We start from the raw sequence: 23,906 nt of genomic DNA, 5'->3' as shown, positions 1-23,906 counted from the left end.
GCAGATGCGACCCTGAGGCGATGCGGTTTCCCCATAGCAGGGTGCATCTCCCTACGCACCCACTTCTCCCTTGGGCCTGTAGCCAGAGATAATTAGCCTCGGGCTTCCTTCCACAGACTCAGAGTTTCAGGATCCCCTGATTTCTGTGAAGCTGCCTCTCCTCTAAGGGTCCCTTACTGCCCACCCCACCATGCCCCAGTCTCTTCCTTAACCGTTAGCTCTCAGATTCCCCCGTGCCACCCCCCACCTCAAGCAGCCTAGGCACCCTCTGCAAGCCCTTAACTGTCCTCTCTGGCCCTGCTTTCCTTCCCGGCAGCAGGCTTATTTGTACATCATCCTAGGGTGGCAGGTGACTGGACTGACCCCCAGAAAGGGTGAAGGGCGAGACGGCACATGGTGGGGGACCAGACCGCAGCCCAGCTCCCCGTACCCATCAGCCGTTCCCTGTTTGTAAGGCCTCGCTCCTCATCTCTGTGGCCACCTGTGTCCCTTCTCTGTCCTTTCCTCCACACCTCACCTCTACTTTGGACTCTTTCCTTTCCCCCTTCTCCGTGCAAGATTCCTGACCCTCACATCACCTATGGCCATTCACACCCTTAAAGCAGCTGCCCAGTTACTCCAGTTCCACAAAGCCCCGCCGTTTCCCTGGCCACAGACACATGTCCCCTCTCCTACCCCCCTTCCCTTGCCTACCAAAGAAAAAAGGCCCAGACAGCAGCAGCCTCATCACGATGATGATGCAGGAGTTCATCCTTGAAGCGGCTGGAGGGACCTGACCAAGGAAGGCTCCAGGCTCAGAGAGCCCTTGGGATTCGCTGACAACCCAGACAGGGTGAAAGAGGAAAATGATAATGCCCCAGGGCCTCTTGCTGTGGGACTTTCTCACAGAGGCGCCAGGCTGGTGACACTGGGTGGGGGTGAGCCTGTAGGGGTTGTGAAACCACACGAGTTGAGAGGAAGTATAAGCAGGTTAGAGACATTTCCTGTGCCTGCTTGCATTTTCACATCATCCAGGAGCAGACAACACAGTAGGTAGGTGACTGCCTCTTACTTCTGCCCTAGAGCCGCTGATTCGTTGTCCTTCACCAACACACAGACTGAAGACTTCATAAAGCTTGATAGAGGGCTGGTCAAAGGAGGAAGGAAGGAAAGAAGGTAGGAAAGAGAAAAGAATGGGATTGCTTTTTCTTGACGTTGAAGGATGCCCATAATCCACTGTTGAAGAAAAAGAGCAAGTTACAGACACTGTGCTTAGTGACTTATTTTCATTCTAAAAAACCCACAAAATAATATCCCCAGAAGGGAGAACATATTTGGAAATCACATTCTGATACAGGACTTGTATCCAGAATATGCAAAGAACTCCTGTGACACAACAGTTAAAAAAGACAAGTAACCCAGCTTTTCAAATGGACAAAGACTTTAGATAAACATGTCTCTGAAGATGACATATAAATAGCCAGTAACATAGAAAAGATGCTCAATGTTGTTAGTCGTTAGGGAAATGCAAATCAAAACTAAAATAAGGGGTGCCTAGGTGGCTTCGTTGGTTAAGCATCCGACTTGGACTCAGGTCATCAAGTTGACAGCTGACAGCTCAGAGCCTGGAGCCTGCTTCAGGTTCTGTGCCTCCCTCTCTATCCGTCCTTCCCCTGCTCACGCTCTGTCTCTCTGTCTCAAAAATAAATGTTTAAAAAAAATAATAATAAAATGGTGAGGTTTACGGTATATGAATTCCATCTTTAAAAAATGAAAAACAGGGGCGCCTGGGTGGCCCAGTCAGTTGTGTCCGGCTTTGGCTCAGGTCATGACCTGACGATTTGTAGGTTTGAGCCCCGCATTGGGTTCTGTGCAGACCGCTAGCTCAGAGCCTGGAGCCTGCTACAGAATCTTGTGTCTCTTTCTCTCTCTGCCCCTCTCCTGTTCACATCTGTCTCTCAAAAATAAATAAATGTAAAAAAAATTTAAAAAGAATAATATAAAGGAAAACAGAAGTTGAAATTGTTCACGTGCGTGTGTGTATGAAAAATCTGAAGACACATAGCCAAACTCCCAAACACTGGTTATCTCTGAAGAATAAGGTTTACATATTTCTTTTTTTTATGTTTATTTATTTTTTTGAGAGACAGAGAGACAGAGCATGAGCAGGGGAAGGGCAGAGAGAGAAGGAGACACAGAATCTGAAGCAGGCTCCAGGTTCTGAGCTGTCAGCATGGAGCCTAATGCGGGGCTTGAACTCCGAGACCTCAAGATCATGACCTGAGCCGAAGTCGGACACTTAACCGACTGAGCCACCCAGGTGCCCCATGGTTTACATATTTCTATATGTTGGATCTTTTTTTACAATGAGGATGTATAAGTTATGTAATTTTTAAAAATAAAAATTGTTAAAAACACAACAGAATTGAGGAACTTGTCTTTGCTTATGGGAAAATGGGAAGGACCTTTAGATTCTCCCTCTTTTGTGAGGAAATCCTGCTCAGTTTGCAAAGCCATTTCCAGTAGCTGTCCCTGGGGAAGGCTTTTGCAGACAGATTATCTATAATCTGCTGCTAGGCAGCTACAATGTGACAAGTGGCCTCCCGGTACTTAGATAATACCAGATAGTCTTTTTCAGATTCAGTTAAAATCAGATCATGCCAACTGACTCCTTTGATCCTCTGTACAGCAGTTACAATTTACTTCTGACCAAATTCTTTTCTATTGTTCTGAGATTACAACAAAGAAGATACATTTAAAAATTCAGACATTATAGGAGCACCTGTGTGGCTTAATCAGTTAATCCTACTTCAGCTCAGGTCGTGATCTCACAGTTTGTGAGTTTGAGCCCCGAATCAGGCTCTGTGCTGACAGCTCAGAGCCTGCTTCGGATTCTGTGTCTCCCTCTCTCTCTCTGTCTCTCCCCCACTCATATTCTCTCTCTCTCTCAAAATAAATAAACATTTTAAAAAAGTATAAAATTTTTAAAAATTCAGGGCGCCTGGGTGGCTCAGTCAGTTAAGTGTCCCACTTCAGCTCAGGTCATGATCTCATCGTCCATGTGTTCAAACCCCGTGTCGGGGCTCAGTGCTGACCTCTCAGAGCCTGTAGCTTGCTTCAGATTCTGTGTCTCCTTCTCTCTGCCCCTCCCCCACTCACTCTCTGTCTCTCTGTCTCTGTCTCTCTCTCAAAAAAAATTTTTTTTTAATTCAAACATTACAGAAGCATGTAAAATAAAAGGATAAAAACTCTCTTTTAACATCCACCCCCAACTCCTTAATCTCAAAAATAACCATCGGTAACAATTTAGAGCCATATGTTCTTTGTGACAAAAAAATTAACTATACAGGTTGGACGTGTTTGGAAAAACTAATTATCCTACCACGGAACATCTAACCTACAATTAATAGTCAGATCAGCTGTCTCCAGAGTAAAGGTTTTCTCTTAGGCCATCTTCGAAATTTAGATTCTTTTTTTTTTTTAATGTTTTATTTATTTTTGATACAGAGAGAGACAGAGCATGAGAGGGGGAGAGGCAGAGAGAGAAGGAGACCAGAACTGGAAGCAGGCTCCAGGCTCTGAGCTGTCAGCACAGAGCCTGACGAAGGGCTCGAACCCACGAACGTGAGATCTGACCTGAGCCGAAGTCGGAGGCTTAACCAACTGAGCTATCCAGGCGCCCCCGAAATTTAGATTCTTGAATCAGGGCTTCCGTTTACAGAAACTTCAAGTGTATCAGTAATAACCGTTGGGATAGAAGGAATTCAGGAAGTGATCTCAAAACCTCTCCTGTTTGGATTATAGTCTATGTGTATGCTTTAGTAGGTAAGTATGCTCATTTACATATTTATCCCATTCTGGCTTTCAGTTTGTTAATTCATTTAATTTATGTATTGAGAGAGAGTGAGAGTGAGGGGGGCAGGAGGAGAGAGAGAGAGAGAGAGAGTGAGAGAGAGAGAATCTTATCGTGGAGCCTGATGCAGGGCTCAATTCCACAACCCTGGGCTCATGATCTGAGCCAAAACCAAGAATCAGATACTCAACCAACTGAGCCACCCAGGTGCCCCTGGGTTTCAGTTTAAAAGAACAAAAGAACATTTATTCTCCTTCTATTTGAGGACTGTAAGTCTGAGGAGGCCTCAAGAGTACCTATAAGCTCCAAGGATTCTAGAAGGTCGAGTTCTATGTTGGAGAGAGCAGGTGAGCCCCTGAAGAGCTGGGTTGCAGAGATCTGAGGCTGGGACCATGTGGGCAAGTCCTGAGGTGGATGTTCCTTGCACACACACGCGCACACGCACACACACACACACACACACACACACTCTTCCTTAGTCACAGGCCTTCATCATATCTCAAATCGTCTGTTCTCTGAGGGCCCATTGGTGTCTCTCAATTCCATTCCATTTGTTCAAACATCCCTACAGTTCTCACGGGAACAATTTACTGTCACTACAGCTCTTAGTTCCTTCACTCTCCTGCCCCTAGAGGAGGTTCCACCGCCTGGGGAATTCCCAACTAACCTTGAGAAACCTGACCGTGTCTCTCTCAGGCTTTAAAACCTCTGATGACTCTCCTTTTGCATACACAAGATCGTCTCCAAGCTTGTTGGCATGGCTTTCAAGGGCCTGGTTGCCTCTCTATACTCTGCGCTCTAATTTAACAAATGACTCATCAGAGTTCAAAGAGACCAAGTATCTAGACACTCAAAGCTTTGGCCTACTGTCACCTACTTCTGAGGAAAGAGCAGCTGCAGTAGTGCTTTCTGCTTAATGTTATCTTGGTTGTGTCAAATGAACAGTATGAATCTGACAGTGTTGGGGCGCCTGGCGGGCTCCGCCAGTGGGCATGTGATGCTTGATCTCAGGGTTGCAAGCTCAAGTCCCATGCTGGGTGTGGAGATTACTTAAAAATTAAATCTTAAAAAAGAATAGGAAACTAATATAAAAATATTTTTTTTTAAAAAAGGGAAGCCTGGGTGGCTTTGTCAGCTAAGCGTCTGACTTCGGCTCAGGTCATGATCTCATGGTTTGTGAGTTTGAACCCACATCAGGCTCTGTGCTGACAGCTCGAGCTTGGAACCTACTTTAGATCCTGTCTCCTTCTCTCTCTGCCCCTCCCCCAGTTGTGTGCTTTCTCTCTCTGTCTCTCAAAAATAAATAAATGAAAAAAAGACATTAAAAAAATAGAAAAGAGGGATGCCGAGGTGGCTCAGTCAGTTAAGCATTTGACTTGGGCTCAGATCATGATCTCTGGGTTCGTGAGCTTGAGCCCCATAGCAGGTGTGCATCAAGTGAGCTCAAGTCCTGCTTTGGTGAACAGGAGCCCTGCTTTGGGTGAGCCCCACTTCTCTCTCTCTTTCTCTCTCTCTCTGCCTCTGGCTCACTTGCGCCCTCTCTCTCTAAAGAAGGAGGAGGAGGAGGAAAAGGAGGAGGAAGAAGAGGAGGAGAAGAAAGGAAGAAAGGAAGAAAGAAAGAAAGAGAAAAAAAGAAGGAAAGAAAGAAAGGAAGGAAGAAAGAAAGGGGAAGGGGGGAGGGGAGGGGAAAGGAAGAAAGTGACCGTGCTGGAATGAGACAGCTGACCAAGGGCCAGGTAGCCTCAGATAGACTGAACCCAAAAGATGCCACCTTTCTTCAGGACGGCTCCGATGCTCCATTTACCAATTGTTCCATTGTTCCATGAAAATGGACTCAACCATATTAGACCCTATGCTGGGAAGTTCTGGGGTCCCCAGGATCTGGGCATCTAAGATGAAGCCAGCAGCCTGGATGTCTCCGTTCTTCTGTGTCTGTTGTAAGGCAAAGTGATTTCAAATATGTCTTATTTTTCTATAGGTTCATCTGTAAACGATGAGAGAGAATCTTCTCTTGCTCCACGCAGGAGAGTAAACAAGATTTTGTGTCCAGCCATTTCTTATCTTCATCATTGCTCATTCCCTGGTCCAAGCCACCATCACCTAGTGCCTGGATTTTGTGGCAGTCCCCTAACGGGTCCCCTTGCTTCCAGTCTTGCCCCTGTGACAGTCTGTTCTCTATACAGCAGCCAGGAGGATCCTTTAAAGATATAAGTCATGGGGCGCCTGGGGGGCTTAGTTGGTTACGCTTCTCTTGGCTTCATCTCAGGTCATGATCTCATGGTTCATTGGATGGAGCTGCACGTGGGGCTCTGTGCTGACAGCAAGGAGTCTGCTTGGGATTCTCTCCTCTCTCTGCCCCTCCTTTGTTCTCTCTTTCTCTCTCTCAAAATAAATAAACATTAAAAAATAAAAATATATGTTAGATCATGTTACTTTCTTGCTCAAAGCCCTCCAGTGGGTCTCCATTTCGCTCAAAATACAAGCCACAGTTCTCACTGTGACCTAGAAAGCCTTAACTTATCAGACATATCACCCTATCTTCCTGAAATCTAGTCCCCCTCTTGCTCACTCCTTTGCAACTACACTGCCGTGCAGGCTCTTCAGTCAGTCTAACACACCTCTGCCTCAGGGCCTTTGCACTTGCTCTTCTCTTGCTTGGCTTTCCGAACAAAGCCTCATGGCTCATTCCTGGATCATCTCCTTTGAACTTTTCTCCTTAGCAGTTACAAGCATCTGCTTATTTTATCTAATTTACTTATCCATCTGGTTTCTGGTCCACTTTCCTTATTAGAATATGAACTTCACCAGAGCAGAAATACTGTTGGGGCGCCAAGGTGGCTTAGTTGGTTAAGCGTCCGACTTTGGCTCCAGTCATGATCTCGCGGTACGTGGGTTCGAGCCCTGCACAGAGCTCTGTGCTAACAGCTCAGAGCCTGGAGCCTGTGTCTCCTTGACCCTCTCTCTGACCCTCCCCTGCTCACACTCGCATGCTCTCTCTCTTTCTCAAAAATAAATAAAACATTAAAAATTTTCTGAAAAAAAAGAAAGAAAGAAATACTGTTGTTGCTATTCACTGCCATATCCCCAGTACCCAAAACAGTGCCTGGAGCAGAGCAGATAAATATTTAGTCAGCAAATATTTACTGAGGGGTGAATGCTTGGGGCTTCCCTTGCCCCTAAGCATAATTAAGCTTTCCAGGGTCTAGACTCTTACGACCAAAAAGCTGTATTGTCCAAAAAAGAGAGGTGGAAGGAGTGGAGAGAAGAGGGCTGAATTCCCAGAGTCGGGAACTTATTTACTATATAAAATTAAATAATAAACTGGTGGCAGGTTTAGCAAGAAATTGGATCCCTCCAGAACAGAAACTTGGAGGGGACGATCTAAGAGAGGGGAGAACAGGACAGATGTGCAGAGAGATAGATATTATGAGAATCCATGAGGTCTACAAACGGAGTGGTGACAACTGGAAGCCACCTCCATTCCTGATGGCCTCTGGTTCCAGTCACAGTAGGGCCACACTGAGCTCTTTCTCTCGTGCTTAAATGAATAAAATGTTGAATAAGCAAGGGTGTGGCAGCAAGAAGCCTCTAGGCATGTTTGGGGACAAGTGGGCCCCCAGCTGATGTGGATGACAGCAGGAAGAGCAGGCTGGGGCCTCTACCGGCCAACCCACCAGGCCCGACTGCCTCCAAACCCAGGACGAATCAGGGCAAAGTTCTCTTTTCAGATTCACACAGAAGATTTGTTGGTGCAAATGGGGCTCTTGCCCAGCTGCTAGCTCCCAGCTCAGGCTCCCCACCCACCACTTCCTCCCGGGTACAGTGACAGGAGCCACTTTGGTCAGGATGGTTCTGACAGAAATATCTGGGTCACCACAGGGCTCCTTCCCCTTCTTCCCACCTGCCAGGAGGTGGGAAGGAGAAACTACCCACAGAAGGAAGTGAGGGGCCTCAGGGGAGGGGAAGATATGGAGGCCCAGAAGGGCTCAGAGCCCATCATCTGATTCCAAGGCCCTTATGATCTCATGGCTAGGCACACCAGAGCATTCTAAAGTTCTAGAAACTCCACTGGGTTTTCTGAGGACGGGCTGAGCTGAACGTACCGCAGGTAGGGATTTCCTACAGATGACGCTCTTGGGTATTCACTGTTCACGGGGCCCTGAGGGCACTAGGTGACCTCACTCCGGGGCCTCTCTTTCCAGCCCCTCGGCCTATGGTTGACTGTAGCCCAAGGAGCATAATCGTTCAGGGCCAGAAACGTGGGAACCAGCTCAGAGCAGTACTGCCTTGCTATGTTGTGCCAATGACCCCCTCCTCCTCTCTGGGTCTTTGCTCCGCCCTCCACACCCGATCCCGGGCTTCTGCAGGACTCACCAGTCTATGAGTTCAAACAAGAGCATATCAATGATAATACTCCCATGTTGTTGCTGTATTGCCCCCACCTGCTAGGGCAAGGTCTCCAGCTTCCTGCAAAGTCTCTGCTATTTCAGAAAGTGTTTAGAGATATTTCACCTGTGCGTCACCCCCTGGTGTGTGAGCTGCCCCACGCTTCACATCTTGGCTGTGGTTCTATCACCCAAACTGGAGATACAGCAATTCTGGGCTATTAGCCCCGAGCCCTCGAAATACCAAGACTGTGGTAGAGTCGGAAAGAACCTGTTTCTCTGCTTTGAGTTACTCCAAGCTCCAACTATTTGGGCTCCAGAGTGTGCAGCCTAGTAAAGCAGCTCTTTCAAATTTTATTTATGTCTCTCTCTCTCTCTCTCTCTCTCTCTGTATGTGTGTGTGTGTGTGTGTCTCAATCTCTCTCTCTCTTTCACTCAAACACGGATTTATGTTCAGGGGGCTAAGCCAGACTTACACACGCATAATAGCTACTACGTACTACTCTCATCTGACAACTAAAATTTCATTCCTGGGTCAAGCTCATTCTGGTCTGAGCCCCCCGCCCCCCAAGGCCCTCCTAGGCTCCCTCTTGAATCCGTCTTCTATACAGTCATCTCCTGAGTTTTCTAGACACAGCCCACTCGTTCTTGAACTTCCAAAATGACCAGCACCCACATTTGGCCTACCATGGGGGAATCAGTAGCCTTGGGCTGTCTTGGTCACATCACCAGAAGTGAACTCCCTGCTGTCACTCTACCTCGGTGGGAAAAAGGGAAAACATTTCCTGTCTTCCGACTATGCGCTCACGTGCATCGAGAAAACAAGTCAAACAGAACCTGGAGGGACTGATCATGGCAAGATGTGTTTGCTCAGTACATGAGGTGGGGTGTTTGGGGGAAGTAGAAACTCTCTTGATTATCTAAACGATTAGGAAGACTTCCTCCCTTGTCTCACCACCTGTCAGGCTCTTTTCAACCCTTTCTGCCACTCCTCCTCCAGCGGAATGTTCCCGAAGCTCTTCAAGGGCTGTGGATGAGTCCCTGTTAATTTAGAGGGTCTTGGCCAAACGCCACGCTGTGGTGAGTCACAGGAACCAGTTTGGGCTTACTGAATGCAAACAAATATATTTGTCTAAAGGATATCACAAAGCCCTTCAAAGAACCCAAATACAATCAGGGGGCTGGTAGAGGGCACCACAGGCTCGCCATCCTTCTCTCTTCCTGAAGCCACCTTTCCCCACTTCTTCAACAAAGTCTGAAGAGGGTTCTCTTCCAGTGCCAACCTCAGCCCCACGTCACATACACTCTGAGTCCCCACACTCTTAGGAAGGAGAATTGGAAATGTCCACCCTCCAGTAACCAGCTACTGCCAAGGGGACTGGATGCTAAACACGAATCAACATCTGGCCACCTCACCCTCAACCTCTGCGTTTTGGTTACCTGGGGTGAAGTTCAGTCTTAGTCCATAACTTGGCCCAAACTTTCTTTAGCTTCATACCCTGAGTTCCCCCTCAGTCTCTCACCAGCCCTTCCCCTTTGCCTGCAATGTGCGTCTCCATCACCACTTGTCAAAATATTCGCAGCCCTGAGGCTTCCGGCCAACTTCTTTGTGTCATCCTTCATGAAACCTTCGATTAGAGGTGTGATAACAAAATTTCAGATCTGAAAGGACTCTTGAATGTCACCAAACTCAACTTTGGCCTGCTGCACAGAAGTCCCTTATAGAATACTTCGTATTAGGGGCGCCTGGGTGGCTCAGTTGGGTGAGTGTCCGACTTCGGCTCAGGTCATGATCTCACGGTTTGTGGGTTCGAGCCCTGCGTCGGGCTCTGTGCTGGCAGCTCAGAGCCTGGACCCTGCTTCAGATTCTCTGTCTCCCCTTCTCTCTGCCCCTTCCATGCTTGTGCTCTGTCTCTCTCTGTCTCCCAATGATAAGGAAATGTTAAAAAATTTTTTTTTAAATACTTCCTATTAAATCTTCAATCAAATTCCCCTCACACGCTTACAGAGACAGGGTGCTCATGACTTCCTGAGGGGATCTGCTGCGCCTCCTGCAGCTCTGCCTGTAGGAAAATACTTTCTTTTTTTTTTTTAAGTTTATTTATTTATTGAGAGAGAGAGAGCAGGGGAAGGGAGGAGAGAGAGAATCTCAACCAGGCTTTGACAGCACAGAGCCAGACGCGGGGCTCCACATGGGGCTCCATCCCGCCAACCATGAGATCACGACCTAAGTTGAGATGAAGAGTTGGATGCATAACTGACTGAGCCACGCAGGCACCTCCGAGAATGCTTTCTTGTGTTATTACAGGCCAGTTTGTTTCTTTGTGACTTCCATGCCTTAGACCTGGTTCTGTCCTGCAGAAATGCCTGTTCTCTTTCCTATCTGGAAGCCCCTTCAGAAATACAGACAAGGCTTACATGTCTCTCTCCCAGACTGAACATCCTCCGTTATACCTGCTAGTCCCCATGAGACAAAGCCCAAGTCCTCCGACTGTCCTAGGACGGATACCTGTTTCAACTATCCTCCTAAAACCTGGTGCCTCCAAAGAAATGTAACAAGGATCTTCAAGGAAATCCTTTCATTAAGAAAAGGGGGAGGGGGGATTCTAACAATAATAGGAAGTTGGTTGTACCAATTAAATAAATCCATTTTATAGAAATAGTACTCAGCCTTTAACAAAATATGTAGATTTACAAGTACTAGCATAGAAAGATTGTCATGATGATGTAAGTAGAAGAAAAGCAAATTACAAAATAGTGTGTGTTACATTTTCCTTGTCTGCTAGGAAGGAAGTCTGCCTTTCTCATCCTGTCTCTCTTCCACATCTCCAGCTCTTAACCACTTCATTTTGTGGTGTATACATTTAAAAAATTGGGGGCAGAAGGGGCACCTGCCTGACTCAGTTGGAAGAGCATGTGTGTGGAGAGCCGCCAAGTTCTCTGGCTGCCTCAGGCAAGGATTATCACTCTCCGGGGAGTGAACCAGTAAACAAGATTTGCATCTGGAGGCTGGAGATTGCCATTTCCTGGTCAAAATAATTTGGAGACGGTCTTGCTGCACCAGACGTAGATTTGGCCAAGGTGCACAAAAAATCAAAACCACATTTTGGATTATTCAGCTCTAGCTCCCCCTCCCCAGCATTGCAGAGGCAAGTCTGGGCGCTTCTTTTGATATGCATTTGACTCCGACCCGGGTCAGTTCCCCGCCCCAAATCGCTATTTAAGAGACAATGTTTTCTGGGATAGTAGGAGAAGAAGAATAAAGAAGCTAGAGGCTTGATTGGAAACCGTGTGCTGTCTTCACTCTCTGTGCGGCTCCCTCCTGCCCTCTTTCTCCCTCCCTCAGGAAAAGAAGGCGCACCGATTCTCCGCCCTGCCTGTTGGGGCGGACAAGATAAGTGCAGCCGAACACCCGGGGACCAACGCGCCGGGACCCTGCCCGCGGGAAAACGACACATGTGACTCTTAATCTCCAGGATGGGAGTTCACAGCCCACGTTGGATGAAAAGATTATTTAAGTAAATAAACTTTTTTAAAAATTGGGAAGAGGAGGGGTGCCTGGGTGGCTTAGTCGGTTGAGCATCCAACTTCGGCTCAGGTCATGATCTCACAGTTTGTGGGTTCGAGCTCCACGTCGGGCTCTGTGCTGACAGCTAGCTCAGAGCCTGGAGTCTGCTTCCGATTCTGTGTGTCCCTCTCTCTCTGCCCCTCCCCTGTTCATGATCTGTCTCTCTCTGTCTTTCAAAAATAAATAAATGTTAAAAATTTTTTAAAAATTGAGGGGAAGGATATTTAATGAACTCTACATAGCTATTTCTAGATTCTATTTTTTTTTTAGTTATTTCTAGATTCTAGATGTCTTGAGTTATTTCTAGAGTTAGAGGATGAGGCTTTAGAGATCTTTTATAATGTATGTAGTGTCTTTTTTAAAGTTTTAAATGTTTATTTATTTATTTTTTTTTTAGAGAGAGAGAGAGAGACACAGAGCATGAATGAGGGAGGACAGCGAGAGAGAGAAAGAGAGAGAGAGAGAATCTGAAGCAGGCTTCAGGCTCTGAGCAGTCAACACAGAGGTGGTTGCGGGGCTCAAACCCACAAACTGTGAAATCATGAACTGAGCCGAAGTGGGACGCTTAACCGACTGAGCCACCCAGGCGCCCGTGGTTTTTTAATAAAGGGTACAGATTACATTTCTTACCAGAAAACAGCAATAATAAGGGATTTTTTAAATGCTTTAGTGAGCTCGAAATAGAGGGTGTTGATCTCTTACCTCATTCACATTCTTCCCATTTATTCATTCAACAAATGCTCTTGAAGGGCTTCTCTGTGCCAGAGTCATGATGGACCTTGAGCAGAGGCAGCCCAGGGAGGTGCGGTCCAAGCTGTGAGGAGCTCACAGATGTCAGAGAAAATCTAGCAGATTAACTGTGGAAACAAGGAATCCCAAGGTTATGGGATCACAGGTGAGGAACTTGCTGAAGTCCTGAAGACTGTAGTGTTTGTTTACATAAAGGGCTGTGGGTAATTAAGAGTAGCCAGTGTAAAGGTGCGGAGACAGAGAAAACTGTTCTGTGTTCTGGCCACCCCCACTCTACTCCACCTTAGTCCCAACTTATCGCCGTCTCTCACTGGTCCTCTGCTGCACCCTTCCCCTTCAGTGTGCTCTTGACCTAGCACTCAGAATGATCTTTCAAAATCACAAATACAACTATGTCATCTCCCTGCTTAAAACCAATTCTGTAACTTCCTCTTTCTCTTAGGACAAAAAGTCCAAAATTGCTTCCCCCATGGCCCATCAGATCTTGCATCTAATCCATCAGGAAATCTGTTGGCTCCGTCTTCAAAAAATAATCCAGAATGTGACCACCTGTCTCCACCTCCAGTGTAACCATGTCACTGTCATCTCTCCCCTGGGTTTTTGCAGGAGCCTTCATGCTCTCTGCATCCACTTTCCCAACCCTGTCTACCCTCACCTCAGCCAGAGTGACCGTGTCCCTCCTCTGGTCCAAACTGCCCCATGGCTCCCATCTTACCCAGAGCCAAATCCAAAGGCCATACCAGAGGCCAAAGCCCACAAGCCCTGCACATCCGGCCCTTCATGGCCTCTCTGGCATCACTTCCTCCTGCTCTCTCCCTCACCCACTTGTCACCAGCCACACTGGCCTCTTTACTGTTTGCTCCAACAAGTGAAGCGTGCTTATATCGGGCCCTTTGCCCCGAGTGTTTTTCTGCCCGGAATGCTGCTCCCCCAAGTTATCCCATGACTCCTTCCCTCAGCACCTCCCGAGCCAACTTTTCACTCTTTCTCTCGGTCTCCAGACCTTCCATTCTGAGTTCTGCCATCACTCTGGGTCTCTCTTTCTGTCCTGTCTCTCTCTCTCGTTCTTATGGCAAGAGGTGACTCACTAGGGCTTCTCACATTTACCTCAGACACAAAGATGAAGCTTCCTGCCACACAGGCCGATGTTAGATGGTTAAGAGTGTGAGGAACTAAGGACACAGATCTCATTTCCCGAGTCTCCTGAGTCAGAGCCTATTGCTGGAAGCCCCACGGGGCAAACCCAAGGGAGGTGGGGATTGGGAATCAAGGTCGTGCCTGGCCTGGGTCAGGCTCAGGTTCAGGGACCAGCAATGGGGACACTGACCTGGATGTTGGGCCATAGTGGTGGGGGCTGAGACCAAGGGGGAATGTTTTGGACCTCTGGGGTTTGAATGCAGATTCAAAGTTATAGCAGAGTCAAATTACATCAGTCCTTTGATGCCCTAAGTCCTGGGCCATCCTGACCAACCCTGTGATGCCTCTGTCTGACCTCATTTCCTGTAGATCTTTCCGCTCACTACGTACCAGTCATCTTGGCTCTCTGGTTCTCCTAGAACACCCCAGGTACACTCCTGCCTCAGGGCCTTTGCACTTGGGCCATTCCCTGCCTGAAACAGTCTTTTCCAGATATCTGCATACTATTCTTCTCTTTATTCCAAGTCACCTTTTCAGGGAGGCCTTCCCAACGACACTTACATAAAACACCCATCAGACTTTCTACCCTGCTCTCTCCAGACTTCATTCTTCTCTCCTCAGTATCTATCCCTAATTAACAAATGATTGATCTTACCTATGGCTGTCTCTTTGCATTAGTAGGTCGGCTCCATGAGGACATGGATTTTTGTCTGGTATTCATTGCCATAGCTTTAGTATCTAGTGCACATAAGTTTTCAGCAAATATTTATGAATGAACCCGGCAGGAGTGCTGAGCGTCTATCACATGCCAGGTTATTTCCATCCATTATGTTATTTCTTGCTAGAAACATTTGGAACGATCCCATTTTTGTTTTAAATGATGAAAAACGGTAGGCAAATGCACGGAGCACACAGCACCCTGCCCCACAAGGCCTGGAGGAAGTGACAGGGCGCCTCCTGCAGTTCAGTGTGAGGTGTGGCCCTCCTTACGCAGGAAGCAAATTGTCTAAAATTCACTGTGAAGCTGTTCTAGTACTCTGCTCTGGGAAGAGGGATTTCAAGTTATTCTAAGCTTCTTCCTTTTTACTAAGCTGCATTTGGTGATTTTCTTCCAGTGACAACAGAATAATTTTGTGATAAATTTACTGGCTCAGTCAGTAGAGTGTGTGACTCTCGATTTGGGGTTGTGAACTCAAGCCCCACATTGGCTGTAAAGATTACTTAAAAATAAAATCTTAAAAAAAAAAAAAGCTACTAGGGGCACCTGGCCAGCTCAGTCGGTGGAGCCTGGAACTCTTGATCTCGGGGTTGTGAGTTTGAGCCCCATGTTGGGTGCGGGGATTACTTAAAATTAAATCTTAAACAAAAAAGTGTGCTAAGCCTTTAAGTGTAGTGTTAAAACCCTAAATGATCATAATGAGAAAAACTAGTAGTAGTCCCAGTGCTCCACTGTTGTATGTGAAAAACAAATGAGGGGCTGGTGTTCAGATCCTCTCATTCCTTTCTTTAAATGTTTACTTATTTTTGAGAGAGAGAGAGAGAGAGAGAGAGAGAGAGAGAGAGAGAGAGAGAGAGAGAACAAGTGGGGGAGGGGCACACACACACACACACACACACACACACACACACACACACAGAAGCCGAAGCAGGTTCCAAGCTCCGAGCCATCAGCACAGAGCCCAGTTGGGCCCTGAACTCACGAACAGTGAGACTGTGACCGGAGCTGAAGTCAGACACTCAACTGAGCCACCCAGGTGCCCCCAGACCCTCTTATTCTTTATGATCACTCTTCTCAGGGCGCCTGGGTGGCTCAGTTGGTTAAGTGTCTGACCCTTGATCTCAGCTCAGGGTTTTGTTTTTTTCCCTTTGTTTTGGGAGGGATAGAGAAGGGGAGAGGGAGAGAGCGAGAGCAAGTGAGAAGGAGAGAGAAGCCGGCTCCACACTTAATACAGAGCCCAAGGAAGGGCTTAATCACATAACCCTGGGATCATGACGAGTCAGCTGCTCAACCCACTGAGCCACCCAGGTGCTCTCAGCTTAGGTCTTGATCTCAGGGTCATGAGTTCAAACCCCAAGCTGGGTGTGAAGCCTGCTTTAAAAAAAAAAAACTAACAACAACAAAAATAAAAATGCCTCTTCTCCTTTGCCTGCTTTTCCAACCCTACCTCCAGGATTTTACTCATGCAATCCCCCAAGAGGTAAATGTGATTCAGTGGATCTTTCAGTAAAAAACAAGAAAAAGATAAAAAGAATGCTTTCAAATGCTTATGGGATCACTCTCCAGAGACTCATGTGGATCACCTGCACAAAGGCACATGAACTTGTTCTTTTTAAAACTTTTTTTTTAGGGGCACCTGGGTGGCTCAGTCGGTTAAGCCTCTGGCTTTGGCTCAGGACAGATCACACGTTCATGGGTTCGAGCCCCGTGTCAGGCTCTGTGCTGACAGCTAGCTCAGAGCCTGGAGCCTGCTTCTGGTTCTGTCTCCTTCTCTCTCTGCCTCTTCCCCTCTCATGCTCTGTCTCTGTCTCAAAAATAAATAAAACATTTTAAAAAATTAAAACTTTTTTTAATGCTTTTTATTTATTTTTGAGAGACAGAGAGAGCGCGAGCAGGGGAGGGTCAGAGAGAGAGGGAGACACAGAACCGGAAGCAGGCTCCAGGCTTTGAGCTGTCAGCACAGAGCCCGATGCGGGGCTCGAACCCACAAACCGTGAGATCATGACCTGAGCCGAAGCCGGACGCTTAACCAACTGAGCCACCCAGGTGCCCCCACATGAGCTTGTTCTGAGCATAGTGGGTTGGTTACTGACCAAGGCAAATTCATGACTTTTTTGGCCCTAATGAACATTTCTTCCAAATAGCAACAGGAAATCGTAGGGATGAAACCTTCCCTTCAGAGTCCTGCTTTCTCCAGGGGCATATTGGGGGTTGGTAGTGTTCTCAAGGGGAAGCCCCAGGATGAAGGATAGAGCACCAGGCTTCAGGTCAAACAGACCTAGGTGTTTATTCTCCCTAGGTTGGTTCCAGCTGGTGACTCCGTGCAGGATTCCTGACCTATCAGGGGCCTCAGTTTCCTGATCCCTAAAATGGAGCTAATACTGCTGGTTCCCTGGGCTGCTATGAGGATTAAACGAGGAGATGGGGGTGCCTGGGCGGCTCAGTTGGTTAAGCATCTGACTCTTGATTTCTGCTCAGGTCATGATCTCATGGTTCATGAGTTTGAGCCCGGAGTCAGGCTCTGCACGGTCACACTGGCAGCACAGAGCCTGCTTGGGATTCTCTATCTCCCCTTCTCTCTGCCCCTCCCCTGCTCTATCTCCCTCTCAAAATAAATAAAAATAAAAGAGATGAATAAGTACAAAATGCTCAGCACTGATCATCATATGAGCCCAGCAAATTGTATCGCATAAAATAATGTATTCATTTATCAAATGTCATTCCCATGTAAGGTGCTAGGGAAGCCAAGCGGGACAGAACAGGGCAGCCCTTGCCTGTGGAACTCACAGCCTAGCAGAGCAGATAGATAATCATGGCGTAATCACATGAATAAAGAATTGCACATTGTTCTAAAGGCCCAGAGGAGAAAGTCCAAAGAACAGAGAGAGCATATAACCAGGGGCACCTGATCTAGTCACTTTTTAACCCACGTGAGGTGACAACAGATGTCCTGGAATGTTTTCATTTTCCCCCTAGTGATAGAAAGATCCTTCACATGTACAATGTACTGAATACTTTGCCAAGAAATCTTTGCAGTTGAGATTTTCATATGATCCTTATACCGGATCCTAAGCAGAGATTATAACCTTCATTTTACAGAAGTGGAAACTAAGGTGTAGACAGTTCATATTCACTTCTTCAAGGTCAGACAGCTCATTGACGACAAACCCAAAGTTCCAAGTCCAGAGGTCTTTTGCTTCCACATCTATTTTTTTTTCACCATTTTGTTTTTCCTTTAGCATTTTTAATTCTGAACTATACCACACTTTCTTTTATTTTTTAATGTTGAAATGTAACTCACAAAGACCGTGGGAAGATATATGTGTACAATTTAAAGAACATCACGTAACTATAACCCAGCTCAAGGAAGTTAATGTAGCCCAGAGGTCACCTGTGCACCCTACCCCAGGAGTAGTCCCTAGACTAAATTTTGTTAATCATCGACTCTCTTACCTTTTAAAAAAGTGTTTATCCGGGTGCCTGAGTGGCTCAGTCGGTTGAGCGTCCAACTTTGGCTCAGGTCATGATCTCATGGCTTGTGGATTCGAGCCCCACATCAGGCTCTATGCTGACAGCTAGCTCAGAGCGTGGAGCCTGTCTACAGATTCTGTGTCTCCCTCTCTCTCTGACCCTCCCCTGCTCACACTATCTCTCTCCTTCAAAAATAAACAAAACATTAAAAAATGTTTATCATTTTGCATCTTATCAATATATTATTGCATTGCCTGGTGTTGAATTTTATTATATAAATGGCATCTTAGTTTAGGTATACTTCTGCAACTTGCTTTTTACTCCCAACATTTTGTTTTTGAGATTATCCATATTGATGATGCCTATACCTGTCATTCATTTTCACAGATAAATAGTATTCCATGTGTGATTATACCACAATTTGTTTATGTGTTCCCTGTTAACAGATGCATGGGTTGCTGCCAGCTTTTTGATGTTACAGTCTTCTTTTTTTTAAAGTTTATTTATTTTATGTAATGTCTGCACCCAATGTGGGGCTCGCACTCATGACCCCGAGATCAAGAGTCACACACACTCTTGTGATACCTGGGTGGCTCAGTTGGTTAAGCATCCGACTTCGGCTCAGGTCATGATCTTGCAGTTTGTGGGCTTGAGCCCTATGTCCGGCTCTGTGCTGACAGCTCAGAGCCTGTAGCCTGCTTCAGATTCTGTGTCTCCCTCTATCTGCTCTTGCCTTGCTCTCTCTCTCTTAAAAAATAAACATTAAAAAAAAAGTCACAGTCTCTTCCAACTGAGCCAGTCAAGACCTACCTTGTTAAGGTCTTCTTCTTTAGGAAGATAAATAGATTTGTTTTTATTTAAAAAAATTTCCAAGATGTTACAAGTTTTGTGAATTTAAATTCCAGCCTTTACATCCACATTAGCAGTAGTGTATGGTAAAAATAGGTTCTACCATTTATGTTGAGTTTACCATCAACCAGGAACTGTAGGTGCTTTACACACATTTTATTTATTTATTTATTTATTTATTTATTTATTTATTTATTTATTTATTTTTGAGAGAGAGAGCATGTGAGCACATGCAAGCGGTTGGGGGGATGGGGGTACAGAGAGAGAAGGCGACAGAGGATCCAAAGAGCAGAGCCTGATGGCGGGCTCACAAACTGTGAGATCATGACCCGAGCCAAAGTCAGATGCTTTACCAACCGAGACACCAAGGCGCCCCTATACACATTTAAAAAATTTAACTCTCATAAACACTCCTATATAGTATGTGTCTTCAGGTGAAAGAACTATTTTATAGGCAATGCAACTGAGCTTCCTAGAGGCTGGATATTTGCCCAAGGTCATTAGGAGAGCCAAGACTGCAATTCAGTCTAATTTTGACATTTGAGTTTTGTTCCAATTTACTCCATGCCTTAATACTATATTGCAGAATAATAAAAACCAAATGTAATGACTTCCTGTAAGAGCTATTGGTAGCTCCTATATTTGTTATATTTTTAATTGTGGGAAAACACATAACACAAAATTTCCCATCCTACCATGTCTAAGTGTACAGCTCAGTAGTAGTAAGTACACTCACATTGCTGTGTAATCACTCTCCAGAGCTCTACACTCTGGCATGTGTCTCCTGGGGCACATTTGCAAGACTGTTATTGGTAAAATTGATGGGAAGTTCCACCCATGGGTGGAGTACATGGGTTTGCACAAGTTTGACTTAATCAGTTAAGGCCGAACTCTTTTACAAAATGGTTGTACCCATTTATACTCCCATAGGCAGTTTTTTTTTAGTATGTAATACACTCAAATATTTAAAAACAATTTTAAGTTCCAAATGTTAAAGGAACAAAGACAATACAGTGAGGAATCTCCCATCCCAAACCATCTCCTTCTCTCCCCAGAGGCAATCAATTTACTGGTTTCTGGTGATTATCCTCCCAGAAAAATGCTATTCCATTTACTTCCCCCTTTACAACAAATAGCAGTATTGTATAAACACTGCTCTGAAGCTTGCTTGTTTCTCTTAACAAACATCATAGGCAGTATAGCCTGGTAGTCTTTGGAACAGATTGCTTGGATTCATATCCAGCTCCATTTTAAACTGGCTATGACCTTGAATAGGGCATTTAATCTCTCTGTGCATTACATTCCTTATCTCTAAAATATGGAAAGAATTGTAACTCAAAGAGTTTTATAAGGACTAAGTTAATATACATAAAGCATTTAGAACTGCGCCTATTAGAACTGTAACTATGATCAATATAATTACATCAATGCTTTTCTCATTCTGTTTTACAGTTGCTTTGATAGTCTATTATATAAATGTACCACAGTGTATTTTAATCATAATTGGTAAACATTTAGGTTGTTTCTGGTATGTTGATATTACAAACAGCACAGAAAACAAAACAAAGCAAAACAAAACAAAAAACAAAGCATCCCTATCATTTCCCACTCACAGCTCATGAGTACATCTGCAGAATAAAGTCCTAGAATTGGAACTGCTGGTACTATGTGCAGTTATAATCTTAATAAATATGGGCAAATTGCTCTTCATAGGTACATCGCAGATACTCATATGTGCGAATTTAAAGATGTATAGGAACTCTAGGGGCGCCTGGGTGGCTCAGTTGGTTAAGCCTCCAGCTTCAGCTCAGGTCAGATCTCACGTTCGTGAGTTCAAGCCCCGTGTCGGGCTCTGTGCAGACAGCTAGCTCAGAACCTGGAGCCTGCTTTTGGTTCTGTGTCTCCTTCTCTGTCCCTCCCCCTCTCATGCTCTGCCTCTCTCTGTATCAAAAATAAATAAAAAACATTAAAAAAAAAATTAAAGATGTATAGGAACTCTAGAACAGAAGAAGGTAAGCTACTTTGTGGTCCAGGTTAAGTCATGGATGCCAGAGAGGGAAAGTGACTCACACAGGCAATTTGTGGTGGGAACAGCACCAGAACCCAAGCAGGTGTCTGGACTTCAGAGCCTTAAAAGACTTTGATTTTATTTTTATTTTTTACTTGTTTGATGCAATCTCTACCCCCAATGTGTGCCTTGAACTCATTGAACGGGAGAGCAAAAGTCGCAGGATCGCCCCTGAATCTTAAAATTCTTTAAAGCCCATTTTAACATTTCATTATTTTGATGCTGCAGTTTGTTTGCTTAATGGTAGTAACTTAATATCTAATTTTTCGTTATTCTTTCCGAATTTTTCCCTTTGGCTATTTTCCTAGCCTGGATTGGTCACGTGCGCTGCCAAGAGACCCTTGCACATATCTGACCTGCAATAGATCTACCAACTGACCCCGATCTTCCTCATCTTCGAAAATGTTGCACTGGGTCAACGGCTTCTAGGGAGCAAAGCTCCGCCAGCCCCTCCCAAGAGATCGTTTAAATTACAACTAGAGGAGTGCACCAAACTGGGAACCGGTAATCTAGCCCGGACCGATTTCGCAAGCTGCTGGTTGATTTGTAATTTATCTTTTAGATGAAAGGAAGCCCGCCCTCGGTTGTGAAGTCGTTATTGGATGGCGCGGCTGTCAATCACCAGGGCTATAAGTACGGGAGGCCGGCGGCTCCTCCCCCAGGAAGGCCAGGAGCGCGCGCGGTGTGGCGTGAGACCTGGCTGCGCGAGTCGTGCTGTGGAGACTCTGCGGTAATATCTGACTGTTAGTCCATATTAACTGGAGTAGAAAGTAAAAGGGAGCGCTCCTCTCCTCTCTTCCCCTCCTTGCCCGGCCGGCGTGATGGCGGAAGCGGCGGCGCCGGGCGCCGGCGGAGAGGTGGTGGCGGCGGCGGAAGGCTCGGGCTCCGCCGGCTTGTCTCTGGGCCGCGGCTTCTCGAGCTACCGGCCCTTCGAGCCCCAGTCTCTGGGCCTCAGCCCGAGCTGGCGGCTGACGGGCTTCTCCGGCATGAAGGGCTGAGGCTGCAAAGTCCCCCAGGAGACGCTGCTCAAACTCCTGGCGGGACTGACGCGGCCAGACGTTCGGCCCCCGTCGGGTCTGGGCCTGGTCGGAAGCCATGAGGAGGCGGCCCAGGAAGGCGGCCTGGCGGCCGGGGCGGACCCCAACCCAACCATTCCAGCCCTGGGCATTGGGATGGACTCCTGCGTCATACCCCTGAGGCACGGGGGCCTGTCACTGGTGCAGACCACGGACTTCTTCTACCCCTTAGTGGAAGATCCCTACATGATGGGGCGCATAGCTTGTGCCAACGTGCTGAGTGACCTCTACGCCATGGGTATTACTGAATGTGACAACATGTTGATGTTACTCAGCGTCAGCCAGAGTATGACTGAGGAGGAACGAGAAAAGATAACACCGCTCATGATCAAAGGCTTTCGAGATGCTGCTGAGGAAGGAGGTACTGCGGTGACTGGTGGACAAACGGTAGTAAACCCTTGGATTATCGTCGGAGGGGTTGCCACTGTGGTATGTCAGCCCAATGAATTCATAATGCCTGACAGTGCAGTTGTTGGGGATGTGCTCGTGTTAACCAAACCCTTAGGAACCCAGGTTGCTGTCAATGCCCACCAATGGCTGGATAATCCTGAAAGATGGAATAAAATAAATATGGTGGTCTCCAGAGAAGAGGTAGAGCTAGCTTATCAGGAAGCCATGTTCAATATGGCTACCCTAAACAGAACTGCTGCTGGACTAATGCACACGTTTAATGCACACGCAGCCACAGATATCACAGGCTTTGGCATTCTAGGACACTCTCAGAATCTTGCGAAACAACAAAGAAATGAGGTGTCATTTGTCATTCATAATTTGCCAATCATTGCCAAGATGGCTGCTATCAGCAAGGCCAGTGGGCGCTTTGGGCTCCTTCAAGGAACCTCAGCAGAAACTTCTGGGGGATTACTGATTTGTCTGCCAAGAGAACAGGCAGCTCGATTTTGTTCTGAAATCAAATCTTCCAAGTATGGAGAGGGTCACCAAGCATGGATCGTTGGTATTGTGGAAAAGGGAAACCGGACAGCTAGGATCATTGACAAGCCTCGAGTTATTGAGGTCCTACCTCGTGGGGCCACCGCTACTGCTCTCGCTCCTGAAAATTCCAATGCTGCCTCTGAGCCTAGCTCCTGAGATGGAATAGCAGAAGTTGTTTGGACCTTAGAGCCTTTGTACACAATCATGGACGATTCTCAAAACTTTATTTTAAGAAGAGATTTCCAAAGAAGGTTTCCTGTGTCGTAGTTCCAGCGGCCCTTTGTAGGCGATTTGAATCAGCTCATCACAAGCTGCACATTCCAAGGCCAGAAGTAACACTTTGCACTTCAAGGTGTCCTTTGTTCATCTCTTACATGGAAGAGAAGCAGAAAAACCTCTGTTACTTCTTTCCAAGAGCAGGATGAGGCTCTTCTGCCTTGAGGGATTTTTTTTAGCATTGGGTTGATTCATGTCTATGCACAGGGGGTGAGATTATTAAAATTAAATATGTACCAAAAAAGATAAATTGCAAAATGACTTATATCAGAAGAAAATAAGTTTGGACCAATACTGTTGGTAAATCTAAATTGGTAAGAGAGATCTTACGTTGCAATGTCAAATTTTTCATTAGATTTTTCAGAAATACTGGCTCTTTCCTACTCTGGGCAAGAATTGAGCAGCTTGTCCAATGACTGGGAAAGGAGGACCTGCAACCATCTGATTTGGTCTCTGTTCATGACGTCTCTCTCTCTAAACCCCTTTAAGGACTGGGAGAGGCAGAGCAAGCCCCAGAGCCCAAGCCTCGATGGTCGTTGAGATGTTAAATCTTGCACTGAAAATTTCTGGTGATTTAATCAAAGAGTGATTTCTAGTGAAATAAATAAAAAGGACTTTGTTGAAAAATTCTCCTGACTACTGTTTGGATTCTTGGAATTCTGAATCTTTTACAGTCTTATAAAATGAGCTAATTGATAGAGTTTGGCAAGTTGAGAATGAGAATGTTTTCCCTAATCCTGGACCAGTGGGTTTAACACCTAGATTTAGTTTTGCACCCTCCCCCTCAGCTGATGGCAAAGGACTCAAAAGGCATATAGCCCAAGGACTAGAGGGTGGGAAAGA

General features: G+C 46.1%; 2 protein-coding genes across 3 annotated transcripts in view; one reads left to right on the top strand and one right to left on the bottom strand.

The window, feature by feature from the left end:
• ITGAL (integrin subunit alpha L) overlaps positions 1 to 12,507 on the bottom strand; it is a 59,570-nt gene extending 47,063 nt beyond the window's left edge. For both annotated transcript variants that reach the window (XM_029948168.1, XM_029948169.1), the window contains exons 1-2: positions 12,488 to 12,507; positions 694 to 923 (exon numbers count right to left, since the gene is read on the bottom strand). In XM_029948168.1, the coding sequence (XP_029804028.1) occupies positions 694 to 923; positions 12,488 to 12,492 (235 nt within the window). In that variant the 5' untranslated portion in view covers positions 12,493 to 12,507. The remainder of the gene's footprint in view (positions 1 to 693; positions 924 to 12,487) is intronic.
• An 8,920-nt stretch (positions 12,508 to 21,427) lies between these two features.
• Positions 21,428 to 23,692, top strand: SEPHS2 (selenophosphate synthetase 2). Its single transcript, XM_029948170.1, has one exon. The coding sequence runs from the start codon at positions 21,600 to 21,602 to the stop codon at positions 22,941 to 22,943; it is 1,344 nt and encodes a 447-aa protein (XP_029804030.1). The 5' UTR covers positions 21,428 to 21,599; the 3' UTR covers positions 22,944 to 23,692.
• The last annotated feature ends 214 nt before the right edge of the window (positions 23,693 to 23,906 follow it).

Source organism: Suricata suricatta, chromosome 8, assembly GCF_006229205.1.
Source record: "Suricata suricatta isolate VVHF042 chromosome 8, meerkat_22Aug2017_6uvM2_HiC, whole genome shotgun sequence".
Lineage (NCBI taxonomy): Eukaryota > Metazoa > Chordata > Mammalia > Carnivora > Herpestidae > Suricata > Suricata suricatta.
This window is presented reverse-complemented; position numbering and strand designations above follow the sequence as displayed.